At 36.9% G+C, this 27,449-nt stretch overlaps 1 protein-coding gene across 8 annotated transcripts in view; it reads right to left on the reverse strand.

The window, feature by feature from the left end:
* Window positions 1–3,101: 3,101 nt before the first annotated feature.
* Window positions 3,102–27,449, reverse strand: part of SMAD2 (SMAD family member 2) — a 78,184-nt gene continuing 53,836 nt past the window's right edge. For 6 of the 8 annotated variants that reach the window (XM_072732335.1, XM_072732329.1, XM_072732331.1 and 3 more), the window contains 6 exons: window positions 26,229–26,303; window positions 16,905–16,958; window positions 15,355–15,567; window positions 12,331–12,468; window positions 12,009–12,153; window positions 6,894–8,265 (listed from right to left, as the gene is read on the reverse strand). In XM_072732335.1, coding sequence (XP_072588436.1) covers window positions 8,142–8,265; window positions 12,009–12,153; window positions 12,331–12,468; window positions 15,355–15,567; window positions 16,905–16,958; window positions 26,229–26,303 — 749 coding nt within the window. In that variant the 3' untranslated portion in view covers window positions 6,894–8,141. Of the gene's footprint in view, window positions 8,266–12,008; window positions 12,154–12,330; window positions 12,469–15,354; window positions 15,568–16,904; window positions 16,959–26,228; window positions 26,304–27,449 lie in introns of all 8 variants that reach the window. The other 2 variants (XM_072732328.1, XM_072732333.1) reach the window with 1 other exon arrangement.

Genomic DNA, 27,449 nt, shown 5'->3' on the forward strand with positions numbered 1-27,449 from the left:
AATATTTGGTGTGGGCGGGGAGGGAGGTGGGGAAGGAAACCAGTATTTCACAATTTTAACTTGAAAACCAGCTGCAATAAAGCCTCAGCTCATCGTTTAAAAAAACAAAACAAAACAAAACAGTGGAACCACATGGTACTCTTGACAACCATAGGATTAAAGCTTACAAAGAACACATCTACCATCTACATCACAGTGCACGGAGGATGCAGTCTCTGAGGACCACAGGCAAACAACAACAGACTCTGCATCCAGCATATTGCATTACAAAATTAATGCTATACTAGAAAAATCTCAGCTCCTGGGGTTGCTGTTCTGGCTGGTAAGCACCTGAAGGGCAGGGGGCTACGGGTACTGAGGCCACTGCTCAGTCTGGATCAGGACATCCAATTCCTTCACCTGCCATTGGCTGATGCATGCAGTAATCTCAATACAACAATCACTGAGAATGGACACTGCGTTCAGCTTCCTGAGCAGGACAGTCTGGGGAGTGTAGCAGAGGGTAGAGCATCAAAGGCCAGATTCTCCCTCAAGCGAGAAGGAATCCACAATCCCACTTGGTTTTCTCTTACTGCGATGTGAAAAAGGTCAACTTCAGATTAGACTTAACCCCATCAACAAATGATTTGTACTTACATACACACACAGGTTCTGAGGAACTTCACTCTCTTGCCTCTTCTGTGTTTCATTAAGCCCCCGCTTACCTTCCCTGAATTACTAAGGGTTAGTCTCACCATCATGCTGGTGCCTTAGCAGTTGTTGGTTGTGAATCTCACAATTCACCCACAGTAAATAAGTAATTGGAGGACACACATCCAGGTATCAGCAATGTTGACAGCCCTAAGACAGCTGAACGTTAACTGCAACGATCACAACGTTTAAGGGAGTGAGGGTCAATCACAAGAACACCTAGGGCGACCGTTCTTGCTGTGCCCAGGACTTCCCCGGGTCTGGAAGTCAAAGTCCTGCATCCAGGAAATGGCCCAGACCCAAGCACCCTGGGGCCGTGGGTCACCCTGAGCACAGCACTCACTCTTCCCTTCGGATCACTAAGAAAATGGTAAAAATTTTCAAGAGCGTAAAGCTACCTATGAGGGCATCAGCTCATAAAATTTTTTGAGGACACTTGCTAATGGCTAGCTCCTGGGAAGTCCACACACACCTTATTTAACGGTGTCAATTCTAAGAACAGTCAGTGGTACCTAAGCAAATGAGTGATTCGTGTATATAAAAGTTCATTCTTGAAACCTGTTTTCAGACAAATGCTCTAAAGGTTCTCCTGGTTTTGTCCAGTTATATAGTATTTCACTGAATCTTTATGAGATTTTCAGAGCCAAATGAATAATTCAATTTTATATGTCTTTTCATTTTCTTTTTTTAGGTGAAAACACTCATTGCCAACTATTTCCCACATTCTTGCTTCATCTATTGAAAAGATTGCCAACTGGAGATATTCTCCTCAGATTACAAAGGCCCTGAATTGTTACTTATAACAGCCTTCTGCCAGAAGAGATGGCCTTGGGAAGAGACGGCAAGGAGTATTCTCAGATGTGCACATTTTTATTTTGCCTACAATGCTGGGATCTAGTTCAACAACTGAAGAACTGCTTTCATCTTACTCTTTAGTTTTCCTTGTTTTGCCCTCTTGTATAAAAATGGTTAGTGTCACAGCTTCACTATCACTAATAAAAAGATACAAATATTTATGCCTTAAAGGTCAGGGTCAGAAAAGCAAAAAGGAAACCTGAGGTAAAGTTGGTCTAAAAAGTGACCAATTTGGGTTCTGCATTTTGCCAACAAATAGGATTTAAAAAAAAAAAAAAAAAAAAAAAAAACCCTAAATCCATGCAGGTTTACCTACTTGCTACATATGTGATTATTTTCCCCAATTTTAATTAATCTGTATGTATAGTTACATAAACCAACAAATGACTACATTCTTAAAGCAGGTACATACATTCACCAGAAAAGCACCCCATCCTTTCTCACTAATGTATGTTTTTTGTTTGAACAATCTAAAACTGTAAATAAGATGGACAAATGTAGTTCTTAAGGGACTTATTGAAAAAGGTAAAATCTCTTTGGGAGAAGAGACTTTAGTAAGATTTCTATCCCTACAGACAGATGCTGAGAATCAACTTTCTGCTATGCATTGTAAAGGGTAGAACTTAATATAGAACCAGAAATATGGCAAGTTATCTAGTGACTAAGTGTAAAATAGCCAAAAGCTTTAAAGCCACAGAAAGAAAGAAGAAAAGTGGAGTGTGAAATGGGAAGTACATAATGAAGTATTTTTAGAATTCTAAAACTTCACTTTCGTCTTTTTATCAATATATTATGGATTTCTTGGCTCAATAAATCACCATCTTTAAGTAGAAATAGGAAGTAAATCCCTAATCGCCCCCCACCCACCCAAAAGAGCAAAGTGAAAATCCTGAAGAAGACTAAGAGCCTTTTTCTTCTTTCTGGAGGGTAGGAGAGAACATCATCTTCCAGGAATTGTTTTGAAGAAAAATCTAAAAGTCCTTTGTGTGGTATTCATGAATCCTCATTCCCATCAGCAGCAGCATTTTTCTTCCAAGGGCCCTTACATCGCAACCAGTGGCTGAAATTTGGGATCTGTTATGGATCTCATGGCAGCAAACCAATCAACACTGAAGTTAACTAAGTAAGGCTAACACACTCTGGACAGATCCTCTGTGAACCAGAGATGACCCAAAGAACTTGGGAAAATCCATTTCTGTTGAGCACAGCTAAAAAAATTAGGTCTCAGCCACCTTAGGCTGCCCATGACTACAGGAGAACTTGACTCAGTGGTGCTACTTGCCACAGTATCTTAAGCAGCTTAGCAATCTTAAAGCAAGAGGGAAAGAAGGGGGGGGGGGGCAATCTAACAACAACAAAAAAGTTAACCCTCAACTAGTATCTTTCAGAGACCACTGGATATATAATAATGTAATGAATGAGTGTCTACTGCAGCTCTTTTTGATGTTAATGAATTCCAGTTATCATTCTTAATTATCAAGCTGCCTTAAAAATGGCATACTAACTGAACCACCAAATCACAACTCTGGCAGAATAAATAAATAACTCTGAAGATCTGAAAGGAAAATGTCCACAAGCAAATTAGGGAACTTTTACTGAGGTTAGAGATTTTAAACAACAGAATCTTTCAACGGTGTTAAAACGTAAGCAGATAAATGACCCCTACGCTGTGTTCAGGTTTTTCTAGGAGTGCGCAGGTATACATAATGCATACACACACTTTATATAATTTATTTCCTACTAAAAAGATTTAAGGCAGTTATGCTATATATAAAGTTACCTATAATATCCAAGATAAAACAGTTCTTCTCAAGAAATTATATGAACACATTAGACAAGTTCTTATCACAAAGGTTATTATGAGGCTGTCTATATCTAGTATAGCTGACATTTCCTGGTGGAGGCTCCAAACACAGGAATTCCACTCCAAGAGATGATCTGCCCCTCAATCTCCATACATAAAAGGTAGTCTGAACAGATAGAATATTCATGAAAACTTGAAAAGGAAGAAATAAAAGGAACTCATTAGTAGGATTCTGACTACCTCTAGAGACCACTCACTACCATCGTTACTCTTGCCTGTACTAAATACAACAATCCAATATGCTCCAAGGTGGAAATGGGCTAGTATTACAGGAAACCATTGGCTGCAACTGCTGGAAAAGTTCCTAATCCTAAACATAATTTAAAATAGAATCTGTAATTCATGCTATTTGCTAGTCACAAAGACATTTAACTGAAGAGCCATTTTTAAGATTTAGGTGACTGACCAATGGGAACAAAATCAACCTTCATGGTGAAGAAATTAGGACCCTGGGTATGAAAAGCACCATCTTTTTCATCTTTAGTAGAGTTCAATGGAGAGAAAACATTCTGATGTCTGCAGATAAAACATGGCTGGCACGGAAGAGGGCAACCAGCAAGACCACAAGGGATACATTCTGTGATGAGGAGAGGAAAAATACAATTCAGTTGATAAATATTAAGAATTTAGCAGAGAAACGCTCATGAAGCAAAGAAACTGGGCAATAATTTGTCATGTCTGAACATCAATGAGTTGGATCAGAGTAAGAGAAAAGATCCTGTGCTGCTTATGTCCACAAACTATCTAGTTATCAATGGTGTGGAAGGAGGCAGTCTATGAAATCATCATGTGCAGCTACAAAAGAAAATGAACACAAAGACAAATTTTAAATAAGGTGAACATTCTCTTACTTTATAACTCACCATCAACCAGACCAAGAGAGTAGTGAGTACTGAATAAATGCTCCAAGTGTAGAAAGAAAGGGAGAAGAAGAGAAGAGAGAGAAGAGGAGAAGAGAAGAGAAGAGAAGAGAAGAGAAGAGAAGAGAAGAGAAGAGAAAGAAGAGAAGAGAAGAAAAGAGAAGAGAGAAAGAAAAGAAACAACAAAACAAAACACAAAAAGATCTTAAAGGTGTATTTGGACAGCTTTTGGAAGAGGTAGAGAAACCATCTGGGCACATATATAGTCTTTTACTTGATTTCAATTAGCGAGAGACCAGACTGATTGTTTTTCACCTTCAAAGTCTTGGTCTTGATTGAAACCGACCTAAAAGGCACAAATAAACTGGAATTAAAATAATTTTGACAAAGGAGAAAATATGACAAGTGTAAAGGCAGATGAATCAAGCAAAACTGATACAGTTTAAGATTAAAAAAAAAAAACCCTAGATATTAAACAATTCGCAATCATGTACTTGGAATACAGACTAGGAGTACTGAATAAGAATATTTAGCTTTCAAGAAAAATTAGGGAAGATTCCTTCTGGCAAAGTGGCAGGTCCTGAGTGAGGAATAACCCCACAGCTTGAGGGCCAGACTAAATCCTAGCCATCTCTTCATTACTCAGCACCTACCACCATGGCCGGATAAAGGGATACATCAATAAATGTTTACTGAGTGAATGGATGACATAATGTGTAATTAGTATAACTGGTATAGTTCAAATATAATCAAGAAGTTTCTCTGAAATAGAAGGAAAGAACACAAGCAGGGTTGTTCCGAATGGGGGGGCGAAGTCCACTCATATGTTCTAATCCTAAACAGTACTTACACAGACTTTTCAAACTTTTTTTTTTTTCTAAAAAAGCAGTAAAACTCTTTAAAAAAGAAAGAAAAGAAAAGAAAAGGAAAAGAAAGAAAAGAAAAGAAAAGAAAAGAAAAGAAAGAAAGAAAGAAAGAAAGAAAGAAAGAAAGAAAGAAAGAAAGAAAGAAAGAAAGAAAGAAAGAAAGAAAGAAATCTCTATATAACTCCATTACAGGGTAAAAACGAAGCTGCCACTAGTTAAACCAAAGTCAGTGGGAACATGGGAACACCACCAGCCTCCCGATTCCCCACGGCATCTACAGATTTGACTGTGCAGACCACCATCCAGCTTAGAAATGGGACTGAAACATGTTCATCAGTTCTCATGTGAAACAAAGAAAGTGACCACTGTGGGAGGGGAATTCTAAATAATGTTGCTAATTTAAATAGAAGCAAAATTCAACATCAAAGAGAACTCATCATTTAGAAGAATGAAAACCCCAATAAAGAGGGGGGGAAATCAACAAAATGTAGGCCACAGTAGACAGGACAGAATGTAAGAAATAGTATCTCCAAAAAAACATGTAAGATCATTAAACACCAGGGCAACTGCTCGACAGGTCTAAGTGCTCAGTACAACAGATATTTCCAAAGAGTTGAGTCCCAGTTCAATACTGTAGGGAAGAACCTCAACACAGTTGTGGAGATGTAATCACTACTGGAATGCTGTCGTTGGCACTGCTTCACCTACCACCTCAATCCAAGAGTGAGTGACTACCAGGCCCTTCTGCCACTTTCAAAGTTGTTTTCTGCACCCACAACCGTTCCCAGCATCACCACCAGTTCTCACGGAAGTTCAAGCCTTCGAAAGGGCAGAGGCTGCTGGTCTGACAGACATACCTAGGACATATGAACTGACAAAGTAAGGCCACCCTCAACTATTAGAAATTATAGAACGCTTTTGGTCCTCGAGTTTGGATCTCTGTAGAGACTTCGGGGTAAACATTAATACCTAATAATGAGTTTCTTTCACAATGAGCCTTGGCATTTGGTGCCTTTCTCCATGCCAGGAACACCAATCTCCTGGGGCTCTCTCCGTGGCTTGCTCCCTTCTCACAGCAGATGTCCGCTCAAGCATCGCTTCCTTTCTTGCTGTGCTCTACCATAAGCTCTACCTGCTTATCTCCCTCATAGACAAATGAACTAACTAAGGGTTACAACAGTAACTGAAGTCTTGGCCAGGGCCGGGACTGGATCTGTCTTGTTCACCTTTACCCAACGTCAAGAAAGTTCCTGGTGCACATAACAGGTGAACAGTAAATATTTGCTGAAAGAATTAAAAATGACTACCAAGTCTGCATGAACACTAACATGTACTCACAAATATAGGAAAATGGGGCAGTATCTAGTAGAAAACATTCAAATGCTGTGAATATTAAAAATGATACCTGTAGAGACAGCTGAACATGGTTTCAAAAAGTAAGTACCAAAAGTGTCTATCTCCAAAAACCTGAAAATTTACTAGAAGGGGGTTGGGAGTGGCTATCCCCATTTCTAAAGAGATGCAAACAAGAAGCATTTAAACTGCAGAGTCAACATCAAACCAGGATTATCTGCCACCAAATGGACTACCAACAGAGCTTCTGAAATCTTCTCTCACCACAGAGCATAAAATGTCATTGGTTATAATAGTCAACCACACATTCAGGATTAGTTAAGAACAGCTCAGACTGTAGGTAATTAGAAGCTAAAAAACTTGCTAAACTGCTTCTCCCCAATTTTTAAAATTCTGAATTCATAATCAGGTAAAATAACATAGATTTTTTATAAATTTAATACAACATACTTTAAAAACAGATGACCCTTATCTGCTGATCATACCTCAGCATCACTCTTGTAGGTATTTTGCAGACACAATTACAATTACAAAAGGTCCATTTCATAATACAATCTGGTAATTAAATCAAATGAAACTCAGAAAGCACTAGGTCTGCTATTGAAATATTTTAAAATAGCTTTTAAAAAAGAGTGTTTATATCTATAGATTGGCTTTAAAAAAAGGATAAATATACTGAAGCAATTGTAGCATATCCCTGAAAATAATTATACTGCCATTTGTGTTTTTATGAGGTGTAAGGATAAATCAACAGACTGCTTGGTTACACAAGTCTATTACTATCCATTGAAATCTGTTGTTAAGACAAAGGGACTTACTCCATAGGAACTTGCACTGTGCCCCAGAATTAACTGGTGCTGGCAGTATCAGTGCCACCATTACTAGTGATGGATATCATGCTACAGTTTTGGTATCAGGGCAAAAGTGGAAGGAGAAGAGGTCTGGAAAGATTTTCTGCAAAGTTTCCATACAGTGAGATGCAGCAGTAAATAACACAAGATGAATGTTTTTAAGACCCATTGAACACATTAAGGTCAAGGATTTCAAAAGTTAATCCACTTTTCTTCCCCCAAGGGTTTATTTTTGGTAAAAGGCAAAAAAATTAGTTTTTCTACAAGGGAACTCTGCTTCTAAATGATAATTTGAAAATCTTGATATATATTATATATTAAAAAAGACACACAAAAATAACGGAGAGGTGGGAATAACAGATTAGGTACTGTAACTTTATAAAGGCTTGCCTAAATCAAGAAGCAGCACACACACACACCTAATTTATGCAAACTAAAAATGTATATAAACAGCACAATACTGTGATACTGGATCATGATACATTACCTGTACACATAACTACTACTGTTATTAATAGACCTTTGGGACATTCAGTTTTATGCCCACCAAGACATCAGTTAAGTCTTTAAAATCTTCTCTTTCTCCTGTATGGGAGGGTATTTCTAGACACTAATTTTCCCATCTAATATTTGAATATAGGAAACCGATTCCACAAGGTGCTTCAATTGATGAGACCTCAAGTGCTGTTTTTCTCTCTTGAATTTTTGGACAGTAACCAGTCCATGGGGACCACACACAAATACTATGACAGAAGAGTTGTTACATTAAGTCTTTTGATGGGATCTGAGTGGTGACGAAGCTTTATGACATGCTTGAGCAACGCACTGAAGGGGATCCCATCTGAGTTAATACTTTGTCCAACCACTGTAGAGGTCCATTCAGATGAAGTTCAATCCAGCAAGGAGTGCTCGTTACCGTCTGCCTTCTATTTAAAAGAATACAAGAAAATAATTATGAAATTAAAAGAACAATATGGCGATGTTCAGCAACATGCATTAAGAATTTAGTTAAATTAAAAGGCTGTATATACTAAAGCCTACATTCTTTAGGACAAGTATTTAAGTCTGAATAGCTATTACTCTGAAAATTATTTAATCCTCCAAGTCTAACAAAATACTTCTAGTGACTTTTATTTTTTTTTTTGCTTTTAAAGAAATTAACAAAAACATTCATTTCTCTTCAAATTAAAATTAGGAGGGTGACCTGACTACTTACCAACCAAAACGAGACGCCTTTCAGAGTGAATAGTCACTATTAATAATCAGGCCAGGAACAAGGGACTCAAACCAAGACTGTCCCAAGCAAACCAGAAAACACAGTCGCCCTACTGATTAATCAATCACAGAGCAGAGGATCCTCAAATACCAAGTCAAGTCTAAATAGAACAGAGTTCAAATTTCAAGTGTACCAAAACAAAACAGAATTCTGACCGAAGCTTATCACAGAATGTTCAGAGCTAGAGGTCGGCCTTCCCTGACAAGGCCAATGAAACAACATCTCTGTTAGAAACATGGGTGCATGCTTTTAATAGAAACACCTCCAGCATTTCGACATAATGGGACTCTGGGAACTACAAACTGTTTAGTGACGTCCCGTCACTTGCTCACATACTGATCTGAGTTCTGTCTTATTTATTATCTACAGTAAGTCAGCGAGTCTGCTTGCTGCTTCACTGTGACCGCCCTACAAACACAAGAAAAGGCCATTATCAAACCTTCAGCTCCAAGTGACACACACTCACTATAACTTAAAACTGCATCTCAAAGGTTGTGGTTTTCTATAGCAGACGGTGTCAGTGCCGCACTGTACCCTCTGGAGTTTTCAGCATTCTCTTGCCGACTAACAATCATGTATCTCTGAATTCCTGTGCCTAACAACTTCTCTGCTCAGGCCACATGTGCAGCAGACCACAAACGCTAGGAAATTACCTCCCCAGGAGCAGCCCTTACCCAATGACATGGGAACTGGCATTTAAACACCCGGTTTCCTTTCCTTCTGGGTGGGATAATTCTGTACGTTCATTACAGTTTCCCATGTTTTCCTAGGGGAATAAGCTCTAATGACCCACCCAACACAGCAGCAGGCTTAATAATGGTTTTGGCTGCCTTCCCTCCCCTACCTCACTTCTCTATTTCCTCCTTCCTTACCAGTGCGTCCTCCATTTCCTGAACCAACTTCTAGCATTTGAATCCTTGTCTCGGGGTCTGAGACATACACTAAGATGTTGATATGGGATCATCCCTAAAACATGACACGTGGAGCAGAATAGAACAGTCTCAAATCTGACCTGTACAAACCCATGGTCATATTTTGATTCGGACAGTACATTTTGGCTTATGCAGCTTAGCATTGCACTGGCACGCTTTACAAGTTAGCTCATGTAATCCAGGAGGCAGAGGCCAGACTGACCCTTCTCCATCTGCCACCCTCTGTTCTTCCTGTTGTTTCTCAAAGAAGTTTCTCCTGCCTTCTAGCTCTCCCTCAGATCAGGCCTTCTGCAGGCTTTTGCCAAGATCTCTTTGAATTTTGATTCTGTCATTTGCTGAATTCTGGGTACTTCTCAGTTTGTTTTCGGTCAGAACATTTCAGTCAGAAGGTTCATCAGATGAACCTTCGGGAATCATTCCTAATCCAGTCACTGAATGGGGAGTAGGTTTCAGAATACTGTCAGTGGTCTTGTTTGGGCACAGAAATGCACCCAAAACATTATTTATCCCCTACTTATTTATTCACTTCAGTAACAATTCACTTAACTCAGACATATTTCTTCAATTAAATATATAAACTCTTTGCACATCTATATTGCTTACTACATTTCCTGATTTTTATGCTGGCAAATATGCTGGTAATAAAGAAACTGAAAAAAAGTTTGAGAAATCTAGCCCTGAGATCTACCCCCACAGCTCCAGCATCATTAAGGATAAAAGGTTCCTGGTAACCACCAACAGTTCACAGAGAGCAGGTACCTGACATTATTCTGATCCATAGATGTTAAAGGAAACTAGTTTATTACCCAAAGTAGATCTATCGGACTATACACCAATAAAAACATACTGTATGTTACCACTTCTCATCATTACAGTTTTTAAATTCTCCCCAGGTTTAAGAATGGCAGAGTGCACAGTGCACCCAGGGCAGCACCTCTCTTCCACCAAGTAAAACTGCCCTTGGCAGGAGAGCTATAAACACACGTGGAAGTCTCCCCGCTCTCGGCAGTTCATGTTTAATGGCACTAAATTTCTACTATCATGTTCTGTAATATTCTCATCTTTTGAAGAAAAAGAACCTGTGACCTAAAAGCCTGGTATCAGATGGTGTCACCTCAATCTAATTTTTAATATCAACTCAGGCCAATTCAAGTCCAAAGCAAAAAGGAGCTCTGTGCTCTTTTAAGGCATCACACCCTAAAAGGGAAATGATTAAATGAATTTTTCTACAATTATAACCTGGCCAAAATAAAGACAAATTTTTATTCTAGGATACAAATATACGAAACAGTATTATTTTTATAAAAGTATTCACCCAGCAGACCTCAGGTTTCACCATCTCAAGAGACACACACTTCCCCAAATTTGTTGAAGGTAGAGAATCAAGTCCAAATGAAATGAAACACATTCTGAAGAAGAGGCTCAAACTGCCAGGTAAGAAACAGGAATATGAGGACTACTGTACATGAATACCTTTGCATGTGAGTGCTCACAGTTAGCAAAACTAGCTGGAGGAGGACTAAGTACTTTACTCATGGTTCCAGCCTTAAATATGCTAAGGGAGTCTTCTGTTCCTCTCTTGTGGAATCCAGTCCATGCTTTAATTTAGTAATAACCTAACTTGCTTTATCCTCCGCTGACAACCTAACTTCTGTAGAACTCAGTTTTGTAATGTTACTACCACCCTTGGAGAGGGCGTTAAGAGGCAAGGAAAGCTCTCCTCAAGTCCATCTCCATGGACTCCTCTCCACCATGTAGAGAGTGCCCCTTGGAAAATTCTCAAATCTTTTCTATGCCTATTTCCAACTAAGTATTAGTCTGAACTACTTTTTGCAACCGTATAAAAAAGAGACAACAGAAATAGTGATTCTTAGCCAGGCCGCAATGTGTGATGTCCTGCACTGAAAACACGGCACAGCACCTGACACCTACCAAGTATGCCCTTCTATTACTGAATGAAGTTCTACCTCTTAACCTTACATTCCACTGGTCTCTAATGATCTCTCCAGATATATTCTTACTTTCTGTACTCCAGCTGAACTGAACTGCATGCTAGTGTCAGCATCATAGTTTCGCAACCCCTCATACCAACCTGAAATCCTAGGCATCTTTCACAACCTAGATCATGTGCCATCTCTACTGGAAGCCTTCCCTGAGCCCCCGGGAAAATGTCTCTCCTTCTACAAACTGACATTAGCCTTCAAATATACCTCTTTTATGGTATTTAATACTCTGCACTACATTACAGTGCATGTCTGAACAGGGTTTAATTCTGTCCTCTACAATGCCAGCACAGGCATTTGCAGGGGTTTCAAAGGCAGAGACCTCCAAGTTCTTCATGTTACTTTGCATATGCTCTTCTGACTCCATAAGCTTAGGGATACGTGGGAACTCCACGAGAACCAAAGGATAGAAGAAAAAAGAATTGTGGAAATTGAAGAACTGAATATGTATTTCATACCGGTATTCTGCTCCCCATCCTTTCACAAAACTCATTCTTATGGTACACATTCTAGTTAGCTGATACACGGCTTCAAAACCCTGATTAACAGACTGAGCCAGGAGAGCAGCAAATTCCTGATTGTTGAAGATCTTCAGATTACAGCCTAGGATTGAAAAAAGTAAAAACTGTGTAAAAAAAGGGTATCATTATAAGACAAGAATTTTTAAAGGGCTACTGGTCTTAAAATACAAGTACGCAAATCATCTCCTGATTCCTAAAATTAAAAGCAACCAGAAAAACTCAGCACATTGAGGGTTTATTAACACTGGTGGATCCATACCTGGTGGAATTTTACACACTGTCGCAGGGTGCCAGCCGTATCTCTGGTTACAGTTGGGGCTCTGCACAAAGATTGCACTATCACTTAGGCACTCAGCAAAAACCTCTCCACCTATGTAATATAAGCGTACTCCTCTTCCTAAAACAAAATACATATGGGATCAGTTTTATAACATTTCCTGTTTCAGCATCGCTTTGGAAGAGTCTCTCTTAGACGAGTCTTAAAGTGATAGAAGGTATTTTGATAACCTTTTCCACAGTAATGGTTTTCTGAAGTCTAACTTTGAAATATACCACTCTATATCGTTCTAAGTATTTTTTAACAATGATTTTATTGATTTCAAAAAATAATAATTGCCCAAAGTATTGAGAAAATGCAGAAAAACACATGGCTAGTAAAACAAAGAATTTCAGACAAATTATATATTCTAAAATAAGTAAAAGAAATTATGTTTGAAGGAATTAAAACTCTTTGGATAAACATGCATTCACTGTAATAAACTGTATTTCCTTAACAATCCCACCAATGTTAAGAAAAAAGCAAATATAAATCAAGAGGTTAGAGTCATTTGCCCTTTTTAAAATTACGTTATAAAATAAATAAATAAAATAAAAAATAAAATAAAATCACATGTTAAGGTGATGACCAAATCCCTAAATAGATAAGCAGAATTAGGTGAGAAAAAATTATGCTGGGAGATTTTAATAGACTTCTTTCAGAATCTAACAAATCAAACACACACAAAATTAATTAGAGACATAAGAATTTTAAAAAGCCAACTGTGAGGGATCCCTGGGTGGCGCAGCGGTTTAGTGCCTGCCTGAGACCCAGGATCGAATCCCACGTCGGGCTCCGGTGCATGGAGCCTGCTTCTCCCTCTGCCTGTGTCTCTGCCTGCCTCTCTCTCTCTCTCTCTCTCTCTCTATCATAAATAAATAAAAATTAAAAAAAAAAAAAAGCCAACTGTGAAAGGCAGAGATCTGAGAGAGCACCTAAGATTCTCACCCTTGGTATATATGCATCTCTATTATTCAGTCAAGCATGAATCTGCTGTTAATAAGGAGTTTTTCAGATGTAATTAAGGTCTCAAATCAGCTGACCTCAAGAAAAGGAGATTCTCTTTTGGTGGGCCTGACTTAATCAGGTGATGTATCTTAGAACAGAGTGGATTGTCCCTGGTGAAAGTGGATTCAAAATGTGAGAGGGAGGGTTCAACAGCAGAGATTCTCTGCGGCTTGTGGCAAGGAATGCCAATGGCCTCTAGCTACTCAGAGAAGCTTTCAATGGACAGTGCAGGAAATGAGGACCCTGGGGCTACAACTTCAGAGAAGTGGACTCTGCAACAATCATGTGAGCTTGGAGAGGACTTAAAGCTCCAGACAAGAACACAGCTCAGTTAACACCATGGTCTCCCCTCATGAGACCCAGAGGAGATTTCTAACCCATGCCTAGACTCCTGACCTGCAGTAACTGTGACATCACAAATTTTTGTTGTTTCAGGCTGGTAGGTGTGTATTAACGTGTTATCCAGCACAAGAAAACTAACAGAATCACCTATAGGCCAGATTTAATACATCAACACAGAACCTGACATCCTGATCTCATGACCCTAGAATACTGTAAGACCATCAAATATGTACCTGACCATCAGGAAAAGATTAAATCCAGAAAGTAGAGATTTTCCAGGCTCTAATTGAAACCACCCAATAAGTTAGAAATCAAAGGAAAAAGACGATCCAATAATTACAGCAATCTAAAATTGTGCAGAGAAGTATATATGGTAGAGGAAATCCTCCATTAAACCTGCATGTAGCACCCCCAATTAAAACACAGGCAAAAAGAGAAGTATTTTAGTTAAGGGTCGGGTGGGTATTCAGAAGCCTTCCTGACCCACAAGACACCTAAGATTTTTCAAACTTTACACATCAAGCAAGACTTGAGAAATTCCACCCAGAGCAAAGTCACAGCATTGTGCAGAATTGCACTCACTCTTTAGTGACCAGTTTTACTTCTCATGAGAAGTGATGGTTTAATTCATCAGAAACAGAAGCAAACTATTGTTACAAAGGGTTACTTTAAAGTAATGAGAACTATGTCCAATTATATTAGTGGCACTCAAACTTTTTTTTACCCCACTGCCAACAAAAATACAGGAGACCCCAAAGAGTCGTCGTTTGTGTGGATTACATCTATGGAAACTTACCACATTTAATACTAAAACTGAGATTAAAAAATGCATTAATTCATTTAAAAATCTAAATAATAGACCTATTACATATTAACATAAATAACAAGGTTATGAAAAATAACTATTTCCCTTCCCCCCCAAATTAGTGGGAACAGCAATGCTTCACATTTTATAACTCTCTCTAATGTCTGGCTTTAACAGAAGAGAGTTGGATTCTTGTCAGACTCTACATGTAGTTGCTTGTAAAATCACATGCCTTGTAGCTTCTGGAATATTTCACTGTATATTCATGAGTGAACCAGAGTGAAAAAGGAAAACAGGATCTTAGTAACATTATGAAAATCGTTTGACCTCACAAAATTGCTAAAAGGGTATTGAGACTACGATGTCTGGAGATCCTCTGAATTATTTTTTGAGCTATGTGCTAAATAGCCGTTCTTGTTTAAAATCTCTTGCTTCAGATTAATGGTGGGTAGATTTAACTATTTAATATATGAACTCATTGAAAGGGGAAAAACTAGGAGATGCCAACAAACTGAAAAAAAGTCATGATTTGTTAAAATTATAATTCTGAAATCTGAACATGATAATCTTATGACTGGTAGAGACTCAGCAAAGTAATTTTAACACATTTACTGAAGGACTTCCCAGTATCAAGGGTGCCAAATAAAGAGAAGCTGAAGATCCTGCAGATCTATTAAAGCAGCGAAGCCATGCACTTCACCTGCCAAAGATGAGGCAGGGGACATTGCACACCTCTCTTGATGTGGTAAACCACACAGCGCTCACATTATGAGAATATATGGCACTGGTTCTTCACAAAGGGAAAAACATACCTATATGTCTTCTTGTCATTTCTACAGTCGCATTTCGGTTGACGTTGGAGAGCAACCCTAGGCAGAACCTCTCTGAGTTGGATGGATCTGTGAAACCGTCTACAGTGAGTGAGGGCTGTGATGCGTGGAAGGTCTCACCAACCCTCTGGTTTAATTCATAATATGCTATTGAACACCAAAATGCAGGTTCTGAGTAAGTAACTGGCTGCAAATCTGGGGAAAAAAACCAAACCCATAAAAGCAAGAAATGTTGTGTGAACAGTTCAAGCCAAAAAGAGATTGAATATCATCATATATCTGTACATGTTCTATGCCAGCCTACACTGGCTACTGCTCAGGAAGCTGACTTAACATCTACAGCACAAACGCCAGTTTCCATTAGATCATACCAGATTTTCAATGTTTCAAATATCCCCCATCTCATTAAGTCATCTAATCTTCAAGCTATCTTTTTTACTTTATGGTGGGTCATGTTCTACTAGTAGTTTTATCCAAGTTCCTGTTCAAATATAAAACCATGGTAGGCAAAGTCAATCAACTTGCATAATAAAACTAATTTTGGGGTAGGATGGGAGTGGAATAAAGCTAGAGCAAGGATTGAGTCAAAAGCCACAAGAAGCAAAATTCTATATAATAGGATACAAAATACGACATATTTTTGACATTGTCTATTTTAACAGGAGATTTTCCGTGAGTTACCCTAGTTACAAAAATAGAAAACCCACGCATACACAAAGAACAGAAAGTAATAAAACACAAAAAGCATGCAAGTGGAGACAGAATATGGAATCAAAAGAATCTACATATTTCATGGGAAAACTAGGACCACATAAATTTAACTTCTATCATTGATTAAAAGACACAAGGGGGGTTGCCTAGGTGGCTTAGTTGGTTAAGAGTCTGCCTTCAGCTCAGGTCATGATCCTGGAGACTTGGAATCAAGCCCTATGATGTCCTGCTCTCTGCAAAGTGGGGAGTCTGTTTCTCCCTCTGCCCCTCCCACTGCTTGTATTCTCTTTCTCTCTCTGTGCTCTCAAATAAAATTAAAGACACAAGGAATATCATGAAAAAAATGATAATTTTTTAGAATAAATTCCTAATGTGTAGAAACTGAAGTAACATTCTGAAATACTGAGGTAAAATGAAGTCCAGGAATGGACTACACAATGTAAACACACACACACACACACCCCTCTCCCATGCCCCATACATGTGTATATATGTATGTATACCTCTTATAATAATTGTGATTACAAAATATATCCTAAAATAAACATGTCCATATAAATCTAGCCATAATAGGTCATAAAACTTTCCAGAAAGAATGATTTCCATGAATAGAAAGATTAGGTTTTTATGCTCATATATGCCAGATGAAAACAGTTTTAGTAGTATCAAGACAAATTATCATTTTTAAAAAGCACGAATTTAAACAATCATTTGACTATTCACTGGAATCTGTTTATCATATATATGAAATATAACCTCAGAGAAAGAAGACATGTAACAGAGTAAAATGGTGGGGAGTGGGAGGAGTATTTCCAACTTACCCAAACTATGATTAACTGGGGAAAGAGTAGTAGGAGATAGTTCTGCTGGAGATCCTGAAACAAAAGGATTCAATCTTGTAATAGATGTGCAAGAATTTCCAGAACTTCTGACCAAATAATAAAACTGGGGGGGAGGAGTTACATCTGGTTGTAATTAACTAAAACAAATAATACAGATAAGTTTACATACTAAGAATTCTAAATATGCAACTGCTATATGTGAATTTAATTTTGATATATAAAAGGTACAAGAGTATAAATGGTCCTAGCTTCCCCTTCCCAAAGGCTGCCTATGTTGCCAGTTTCTTGTGTATCCTTCCAGAAATATTCGAACCACATAAACAAATATGTTGTTCTGTGCTCCCCACCTTGCTTTTTATATACAAATGTAACAGTTCTAACTTAGCATAATTTTATGTTCCTTACTCTATCAAGAATGTTGATGTGTCCCTATTTCTCTCTCTTCACACATTAGCCACGTAACCTCACATTATGGCGTATTATGATCCTATACTGATGGATACTCAGACTATTTTCAATCTTCTGCTTTATGAACCAAGACTGCAGTGACTAATCTTGTACATTTTACATACTTTCATAGTATTGACCATTTAAAAGAGAAACTGCCAAGTCAAAAAGCTATAAACATCTATGATTTTGAAAGATTTTGCCTAAACTGTCACTTATAGAGGTTGTACCAGTTTACATTCCCTGTGGCAACATAAATGTGAGGGGATGCTTATGTTCTATCATTAACAGGTAAAAACATGGTTTTAACAAGCATAGTTTTAATTCGTTTTTCACTTATAAATGACATGGAGCAAGCAGCTTTATACCTCTTGATATTTTATTTCCTTTCTGTGAATAGTCTTTTTGCTCATTTCTACAGTGATGCAGGTCACTCTTCTCACCGATTTACAGAAGGCTCTTTATCTACTGGAGCTATTAGTCCTTTTATGTTGTGGGTTGTAAATATTTGGTCATCTGTCTTATGACTCCTCATAATTTTGATTAAGCAGAATTTTAAAAATCTTTCATGTGTTTTATCCATCATTTTTGGGGTGTGTCACACTTTGATAAAATGATCATGACAGTTGGATATTCTTGACTTAGTCTTAAACTTAAGGGGATATTTCTAGTATTTACCCATTAAATATGAGAGATAAAATTCCCTATGTAGCATTTTTGCATCAATAATCTCAAACGATGCTGGTCTGTAGACTTACATTGTAAGTGCAATGTTACACCGCCCCAAGAAGACAATCTAAAAGCTTTATCTTTTTTATATTCTATAAAAAGTGTAAATAGCTCTGTAAAAAAATATTTCTTAATAGTTTGGTAGAATTCCTGTGCAAAATTGTTTGCAGTTAGTAATTTTCTAGGGTTTACCCTAAGACATTTCTCTGTTTCTTCAATGAATGTTTATTGTTAAGATAGCTCTATTTTCTAAAGTCAGTTTTGGTGAATTCTATTTTCTTAGAAAATTATCCAATTGTTCCAGTTTTAGGTAAACAGGTCAAACCTAGTCAAGAAAATAAAGAGAGGGGACAGAAATATATAAAAATAAGAAAAAAAAAAACAACACAGAGAAAAAACAATTACTCAGAGACTATTCCACTGAATTCCATATAATTTTCAAAACACATTTGTTGCAAATGTTGTTAATTAATGTTGTAATTACAGAATACATTTCGTTTTCTGATCTTTTTTACATGTTTTAGGAAAGTTATGTAAAAAAAAACATGATAGCAATAGTGTAGATGTAGCATGACAGGTCAGACCCCAGCCTCCCCACACCATGATAACCATGACATAAAATACCAGGTGACACACATGGAATGGCAACCCTCAGATACACAGATGACCCAAAAATACAGAACAGGTGATAATTATTTTTTAGAAGACAGAACAATCTTCCATTTCCATAATAAAATTAAGTTCTTAAGTTCTTTTTTGTTCCTCGGTTTGAAAAATCTGTTGGCAAGTCATAACAGATCCAACTAAGAAAGGTCAAAATATATTTAGAACAATGAAATAAAACTCACCATTTCCTGAAGCTGATATAGAATAAACAAAGCTACTGTGAGAAATGGAGGAAACTGCCCAATTATTCACATCTCTTAACTACTGATCCCTCTATTAAATACTTATCACTTAACAGAAATGATCAGTTAGAATTACAGATTTAGAAGAATGTTTCATTATAATAATACATAAAATTTTACAAAGTTAAATAAGCTAACAATTTATTTGAAACTTTTTTGTAGAGAGGCAGGTTAATTGATAAACTATTAGTTACTCATATATTCATGCTACTACTGAAGTCTGAAACTTCTGGTAATGAGAAGTAATAAATATCCTCAGTATTTAGGCAGTGGTTACTAGTAGTACTGGCAGCTAAAACATCTAGAGGAATCCTTGTATATCATAGCATACAAGTTTGCATTTAGTTGGAGGATTCATTTTTCAACAAGGAAGCTTTAGATCAAAAGGAATGTGTATTAAATTTTTTATAAGTGCCAAAGTACTTCCCACCTCCCAAAATGTTTAGTCCCACCAACAACTGATGAGCTCCTGTTTCTTCACACTGTGCCACTACCTCTACCTTTTGACATTTGCCTACTCTATTTTTTTATTTAATTTTTGTTATAGTGCATTCATACACGTTTTGTCTATTTTTCTATTATCTGTTATCTTTTTCTTCCTGACTTATAAGTGGTTTTAAATTTTGAAATCAATTAGACTGGTCATTCCTTTGCAAATATTTCTCTGAGTTTTTGTTTCTTTTGATATAGCCTTCAAGGTGACATTAATTTTTTTTTAGTTTTAAAGATGTTTTTATTTTATTTATTTATTTATTCATAAGAGACACACAGGGAGAGGCAGAGACACAGCAGAGGTAAAGACATAGCAGAGGAGAGGCAGGCTCCCTGTGGGGAGCCTGATGCAGGACTTGATCCCAGGACCCCGGAACAAGACCTGAGCCAAAGGCAGATGCTCAACCACTGAGCCACCTAGATGCCCCAACATTAATTTTTTAAATGAGACAATACTTTTAGCAGTTTTAGGTCCACAGCAAAAAGCAGAAAGTACCAAGAAATGCCATATACCCATGTATTTATACATGTACAATGTCCCCGGCAATGAGTATCTAACACCACAATGTTTCATTTGTTGCTATCAAGAAACTGACGTGGACACATTATTATCATTCAGAGCCCATAGTTTACATCAGAGTTCATTCTTGGTGTTGTACATTCTATGGATTTTGACAAACACATAATAACATATATTCACAATGTAGTATCATACAAAATAGCTTCACTACTCTAAAAATCCCCTGTGCTCTCTTTATTTCTTCCTCCCCTTTGGCCCCTGGAAATCACAGATCTTTTTTATTATGTCTATAGTCTCCCCCTTTCCAAAATGTCATACAGTTGGAATCATACACTATGTAGCCTTTACAAAGACTGGCTTCTTTCACTTGCAATATGTATTTAAGGTTCCTCCATGTCTTTTCATGACGTGATAACTCATCTCTTTTTAGTGCCGAGTAGTAGTCCATTCTCTGGATGTACTGTGTATCTGTCCACTCACCTGAGTGCTTCCAAGTTTTGGCATTTATGAAAAAGCTGCTATATATACACAACCATTTCATGCTTCTGTGTGTCCATACATTTTCAGCTCTTTTGGGTAAACACTATGGAGTATGACTGTTGGATCACATGGTAAGAGAATGTTTAGTTTTGTAAGAAGTTGCCAATGTGTCTTCCACAGGAGCTGTACACCAGCAGTGAATGAGAGTTCCTGTCATTCCACATCCTCACAAGCATTAGGCCTTGCCAGTGTTTGGACTGTGGCCATTTTAATAGGTGTGGTGGTAACATTTCAAATCTTATTTATTCAAATTTGTCAATATCTTCTCTGATGGTTGTATATTTTACTTATTTCTTGCTCAGGTTATTTTAAAAACTCCTCATTGTCAAAGACTAAAAATTACAGGGTTTCATTTTTTATATTTAAATGTTTGCTCCAAGTGGAATTCATTTAGTATGAGATGAATTACATGTTTAGTATTTAATGTTAGGACTTTTTTGAGGAGTATTAAAATTAGTTTGAATTTCTTGAGCAAAAGTAATGGCTAAAAATATATTAATAAGTTTGAGTAAATCAGCCAACCACAGATTAATAGCATGCAAATGAAACCAATAAAAAGAGAATTATTCTTTTGTAAGGTATATACAAAAGGACAGTTACAGGTCTTAAATGTATACCTTTGCTTTCATATTAGAGAAAATCCTGAAGAACTGAAATCATCTACTATTTCATTTTTAGACCAAAAAAAAAAAAAAGCTTTAAAAAGCAAGCTTTAAAAAATCTAATTTACTGAATACAGACTAAGTGCTTTTACAAACCTTTCAGAAAAAACTTGGAATCATGCTGGGGTACTCCTTCAGCTTTGGCCCTACCTAATCACCAAGCAAGTCCTACCTCAGCAATGTATCTTAAAAGCATGCATTTCTCCCTATGTTCTGAAATCAGCCAGAGGAAATCTACTGCAGTAGTCACGAAAAGAATGTATAGGGACGCCTGGGTAGCTCAGCAGTTGAGCACCTCCCTTCGGCCCAGGGCATGATCCTGGGGTCCCAGGATTGAGTTCCACATCGGGCTCCCTGCACAGAGTCTGCTTCTCCCTCTGCCTGTGTCTCTGCCTCTGTGTGTGTCTCTCATGAATAAATAAATAAAATCTTAAAAAAAAAAAAAAAAAGGATGTACAGAATCTGACATCCTAAGTCCAAATTTGTCACTTTTTAGCTCTTTTTCTATGATGTCCATTTTAGTGTTGTGTTTTATTTTTATTTTTTGTAAACACTGAGTCTTTTAAAATTAAGAGTATAATTACTGCTAGATAATGGAAATTACATGGAATCTTATATTTTCTTGTTTTACCTTATTTTTTATAATGAATATTCACATAGAGTAAAATTCAAAATGTTTCAGCATAATTTCATCTGCAAAAAATCTTTTATTTGACACAGAATGGTAGAAATACTAGATAAAGCAAAAAAAAAAAAGACAAATTATATGTAATTTGTCAATTCCAGCTCAAAAAATATTTTTTCTTGTGTTTCTTACTATGTCCCCTGCATTTTCAAATTTGCAATGAGCATGAATTCTGTTTATAATGAGAATAAAGGTGCTTTTCTTCTATTTTTATTAACAATTTCTACAGAGTTCCCTTGTAACTAGAATGTAGAAGACAGAGAAAAACCCTGGCTCCTAAAATAATCATAAGAAAATATCAGAAACACTAAAACAATTTTGTTTTTCTTTAGAGTTACTGAAAAGCTATAGATCTATTTAAGTCTAAGTGAACTAGTTTGCAGAAGAGGGTGAAGTCTTCCTATAGAAGCAGAAAGTGGGGACCATCTTCATCCCTGTGAGCACCTGCCAAATTAGGACACAGATACACACAGGACTGGGCTTGCCAAAGAAAAAAATCAACTAACATTTTAATGGCCAAGTGCAGGTAAATGGAATCTGAGAAGCCCAAGCATGGAGGCAGTCCTGCTCTTCATCAGCTAATTCCAACCCACATGTCTTTAGCTGAGTACAAGGTAGCACAGAAAGTTTTAGGAGATCCTGCAGTCTTGCCATACTTGTATCCGAAAACCTGCTGAGGTAGGAGGTTGCCCCTATTTTCAAGCCTGTAGTGATCTGACATTAATTAAAACATCAAATCATCACCCCTAACCAACTCAACTCCTAATCATGTGGAACAGATCAGCTCTTCAACCTAGCAACTAGAAAGAGAAAAGGGGAAGGCTTTCCACGGGAGAATATTATCTATATTACTCTCTAGTATTATATTAGACACAATACCCAGCATCCAATTCAAACAAAAACAAAAACAAAAACAAAAAACAATATGAAACATGCAAAGTAGTAGGAAAAACTGACCCTTAATGGAAAGATAAGTGAACAGAAGCAAACTACATATGAAGCTAATACTGCAATTAACAGATAAAGACTTTAAAATGGAAATTGTAAAACTGAAAAATAGATAATCTGAAATGAATTCACTGAACTGGCTTAAAAGGGACCAAAAGTTAGACCCACTTATATCACTTGATTTTTCAACAAAGGAGCCAAGGTAAGTCAATGGAGAAAGAAAGGGCTCTTCAACAAGTGGTCCCAAGACAACTGGACAAATGTCTAGAGGAATGGAAGGAAGAGCAGAAAAGTAAATATACAGGTCAATTCAAAAAGTTACTTGTTAATCCATTAAAAATTAAAAACAACACACACACACACAAAAAAAACATCTCTCAGAGTCTAAGGCAAAAATAAGATACTGTGGGGTTTACAGACACGTGTAGGTAAGACAAATGACAAGGACAGCACAGACAACAGGCAGGGGATGAAGCTGGTGTTAGCTGTGCATGAAGTTGTAAAATATTACAACTTAATAATGTAAGCAGAAGGCAACAAACCTGGAACATACCTTGTAATAACGAGATCACCCACCGAGAGAAAACTACTAAGTGGTACTGTTGAAAAGTGAAGAGAGTGAACAGAATGGATTCAAATACAAATATATTTGATTAATCTGAAGGAATTCCAGAAAATTAGGAACAGAAGAACAAAAATTAGATGGGACAAACAGAAGAGAAACAGTAAAATAGTAACCCAAACCCAATGATATCAATAATGACATTACATAAAAATAGACAAAATATTCCAATTGAAAGACAGAGATTGATAAAGACATGCATGATAAAGACATGCAATGCTGTCTACAAGGGACACACTTTCCATATAAAACTACAGACAGCAAAAGTAAAAGGATGAGAACTCTACCACACAACCACTGAAATAAGTAAGATATGGTGATGTGAACAGGAGACACACTTTATACCATCAGAAGGACATAAGTATTCTGAGTGTGTGCCAGCTAATGACAGACTCAAAATACATGAAGCCAAAGCTGATAGGGCCAACACCAGAGCTGGAGACATTAACACTGCTCTCCATTACAGATGGGGAAAGTAGAAAAAAATGAGATTAGAAGATCTAAAACCTCTGTTCAACATGCCCTAAATGACGTAGAGAACCCTGTAAACACAGAACATTCTTTTTGATCTTACACGGGACTCTTCTCAACACAAATAAGCCATGCTATGGCATAAAATGATTTTTAGAGTTTTAGTAAATCGCCAGACTGAAATCATGCATAGTACATTTTGGAGCATAATAGAATTCAGTTAGAAATCAATAAAGTATCTAGAAAATCCCTACAATTCTAAAAAACCAGAGTTTAAAGTTTAAAATTTAATTCTAAATTGTGGTCCTACATCAGAACTTTGCCATGGTGCTGAGAGAGAAATGGATAGCAGGTAGAAGACTGGTAGTTAAACCAACTTTTAGCCTCTCATGAATCAAATATGCACACTGTCATTACAGGAAATAATTTACATTTATTCTTTAAAAAAAGTAACATTTCCCCACTGAAACAGAATAAGAAATATGTTAGGTTCAAAGCAAGCCCCAGAACACTGAATCCATTTTAGTTGATTCCATTTAGTTTCCCCTTCTCAAATTTGACCCTTTAGCATAACCACTGATTATCTCAACCTTATTGCTCCTCCCCTGCACCACAGCTCTATGATCAAACAGGGATTTATGCACTAACTGGAATCCCTGTGGCCTTCTGTGACTCGCTTCTTTCACTTAATATAATGCTTTCAGGGTTCATCTATGTTGTACCATGTATCAGTACATCGTTCTTTTATCTGGTTAAATAATATTTTGACATAGAAATATACTTCATTTGTCCATTTATCATTTGATGCACAACTCGGTTCCTTTTACTTTTGGACTAGAATGGGTAATACTTCAGTGAACATTTGTGTACAAGTTCAGTGTGAACATATTTTCAATTTTCATGGTATATAGCTAGGAGTGAAACTACTAGGTCACACAATTATTCTATATTTATCTTTTTAAAGAACAACAAACTTTTCCAAAGCAACCCAACCATTTTGCATTCCCGACAGCAACAAATGAAACTCCAAGTTGTCCACATCCTCACCAACACCTGCCACTGTCCTTTTCTGATCATAGCCTTTGTTGTGGGTATGAAGTGGTATGGCACTGTGGTTTTGATTTGCATTTCCCTGATGGCTAATGATGTTGAGCATCTTTTTCTGGCATTCACTTTTGAATGTCACAATGGCAGTGGTCCAAAAAGGAACATGGCTGGTTCAGGAATACTGATCTATGCGATACAGGTGTGTTAGGAAGATATATTTGGAAAGTCAAATATCATCTGCAGTTAGGACATCTGCATTAATATGTACATGTTATTTCCAATGATCATTAGATTATTTGTATTTCTTGGTTATCTACTACTCTGAACAGTTACAAGTATGATAAGCTACAGCAGAAGTTTATCTGGAAGTCTAATAGCAGAAAGATTTAAACAACAGAATTATTGTGAAAGCCGGTGCCCAGCCCCCCCACTCCTGTCAATGTTAATTCATTTAAGAATAACTTAGATTATCATAATTATAGAATGTTCTAGTATAAACTGTGTAGGAAAGCTGATGGTGTAATGACAGGCTGTGATATTAAAATATCCAATCCTTAAGATTACAGACAGGTGGTACAGAGCAAACCAGACAATTAACAATGACACCACAGCTACTTCCCTGGTAACCTAATTAGTTCTGGCAGATTATACATTTTATTACATAATAACTGTTTGAAAGCTTTGACATGCTGCTAAAAACTTTTTCTCCACTGCGTCTGGAGCCCATAGCTAAAAATTAGAAATTAATTGAATTAGGTCAGGTACAAGGTATTTTGTGTAAACAATTTCCTACCCTTGAGAACTCACTCTTAAGTTAAAAGAGCACTGAAAATCTGATCCCCATCTCCCACCTCCGTATTTCTCAGAAAATCTGTTACTGGGCTCATTATGGTTTTTCATCACAAAGACATTTATTCATCGGGTAACTAAAACTTTGAACAGAAGCACAGAATACTTAAACAGAAAAGTACTGGAGTGCTCTCAAATTTTCATATAATCTAATGAGAGAAAACTGTAACAATTATTCTGCAGAGTAGCATGTGTTACTTTTTCATTGACAACAGGGTCCTCCCTTAGATGGTTCAAATATAACTACATCAATATAGAAGGTTCTTTTTGTAATATATGTCCCAACTTCTCTACATTAAAGAGTCACAGGTAATTCTTGGGGGTCTCAAACTGAGCATAAATGTGTATCTCATTATTGTGGAATTTGGAAAGATAGGTTTTACCTGTATCCATACTTTGGTTCAACTGTTGATCACTTGTTTCTCCATCCTCACTGATATATCCAGGAGGGGGCGTTTCTACAAAAGTTTAGAACAAATCAAGCAGAGTTGCAAATCAATCAATAGCACCACCTTTTTCCTAGCTATCAAAGATAACCAAAGAATATGAATAATAAATATGAATATTATATAGCATTATTATAAAGTGCAATTATTTGGTTCTGAGGGCTTAGGATTCAGGTTCTGATCCAAATCTTACAGGTGAATCCATAAAGCCTATTTGTAATATAATCAAGCTCTCTAGGCATATTTTCTTAGCTAGTATTTACATATCTGGCTCATTCCCATATGTATATTTTCTGGGGCAAGAGCCAAAAATAGAACTTCCAAGATGCTTCAGTTCTGAATCAGTATGCTTCAAAGGAATTAGTACCTACATTTTTTTTTTTTTTTAAACTAATGGCCATCATGGATGCATACACCTAGGAGATGACTGAAGGACACACAACATTCATGAGATTTCGGGTCACAAAGTAATATGGGCTTACATTGGGTTCTCAGGGCAAAATACAGTAATATATTTCAGGACAAGTCTAGCTTGAATTCCTCCTAAAAAGTATATTTCTCCAGGGATTTCTAACCAGGAAATCCTGAGTGTTTGAAGCAGAAATTTAAATTCAAACACAAACTACTGCACAAACCTGAGGCAAAATACTCCCTGAAAAGAAGATTCTAGTGTGCCACTTCCAACATGCTTAATGAATAAAATGTTTACATTCAGGAGGCGTCTGAACAGCTGAATGAACTTCATGTAAAATAAATACATGTGTATATAATTTTACCAATTATAATTTCAAGGAAGAAAAATAAGTTTAAGTGATTATCAACAGTTTAACATTTACATGGCTGGGCAGTTGTAAGAAAATTCAAGATAAGTAATTATCAAAACAGAGAGGGAGAAATGTGGGTGAGAGGGCTCCTTCCCCAAAGCCTTCACATTCTCCCTTCAATACACTGAGTGCAAATCTGAACTTTAAGTAGAGAAGTCTTCATTTAGTGTCAGTACCCTAAATCCTTATGAAATTCTAAGAATAAGATAAAATACCTTCATATGCTCAAACAATAAAGAACACAAAAACAAGATGAATACATATCAATATGAATGATCTTAAGGTTAGAGCTAACAAAATTAAACAGGGCTAGGTTTTGTCAGTTTAACCACCC

Source organism: Vulpes vulpes, chromosome 13 (assembly GCF_048418805.1).
Source record: "Vulpes vulpes isolate BD-2025 chromosome 13, VulVul3, whole genome shotgun sequence".
NCBI classification, from domain to species: Eukaryota; Metazoa; Chordata; class Mammalia; order Carnivora; family Canidae; genus Vulpes; species Vulpes vulpes.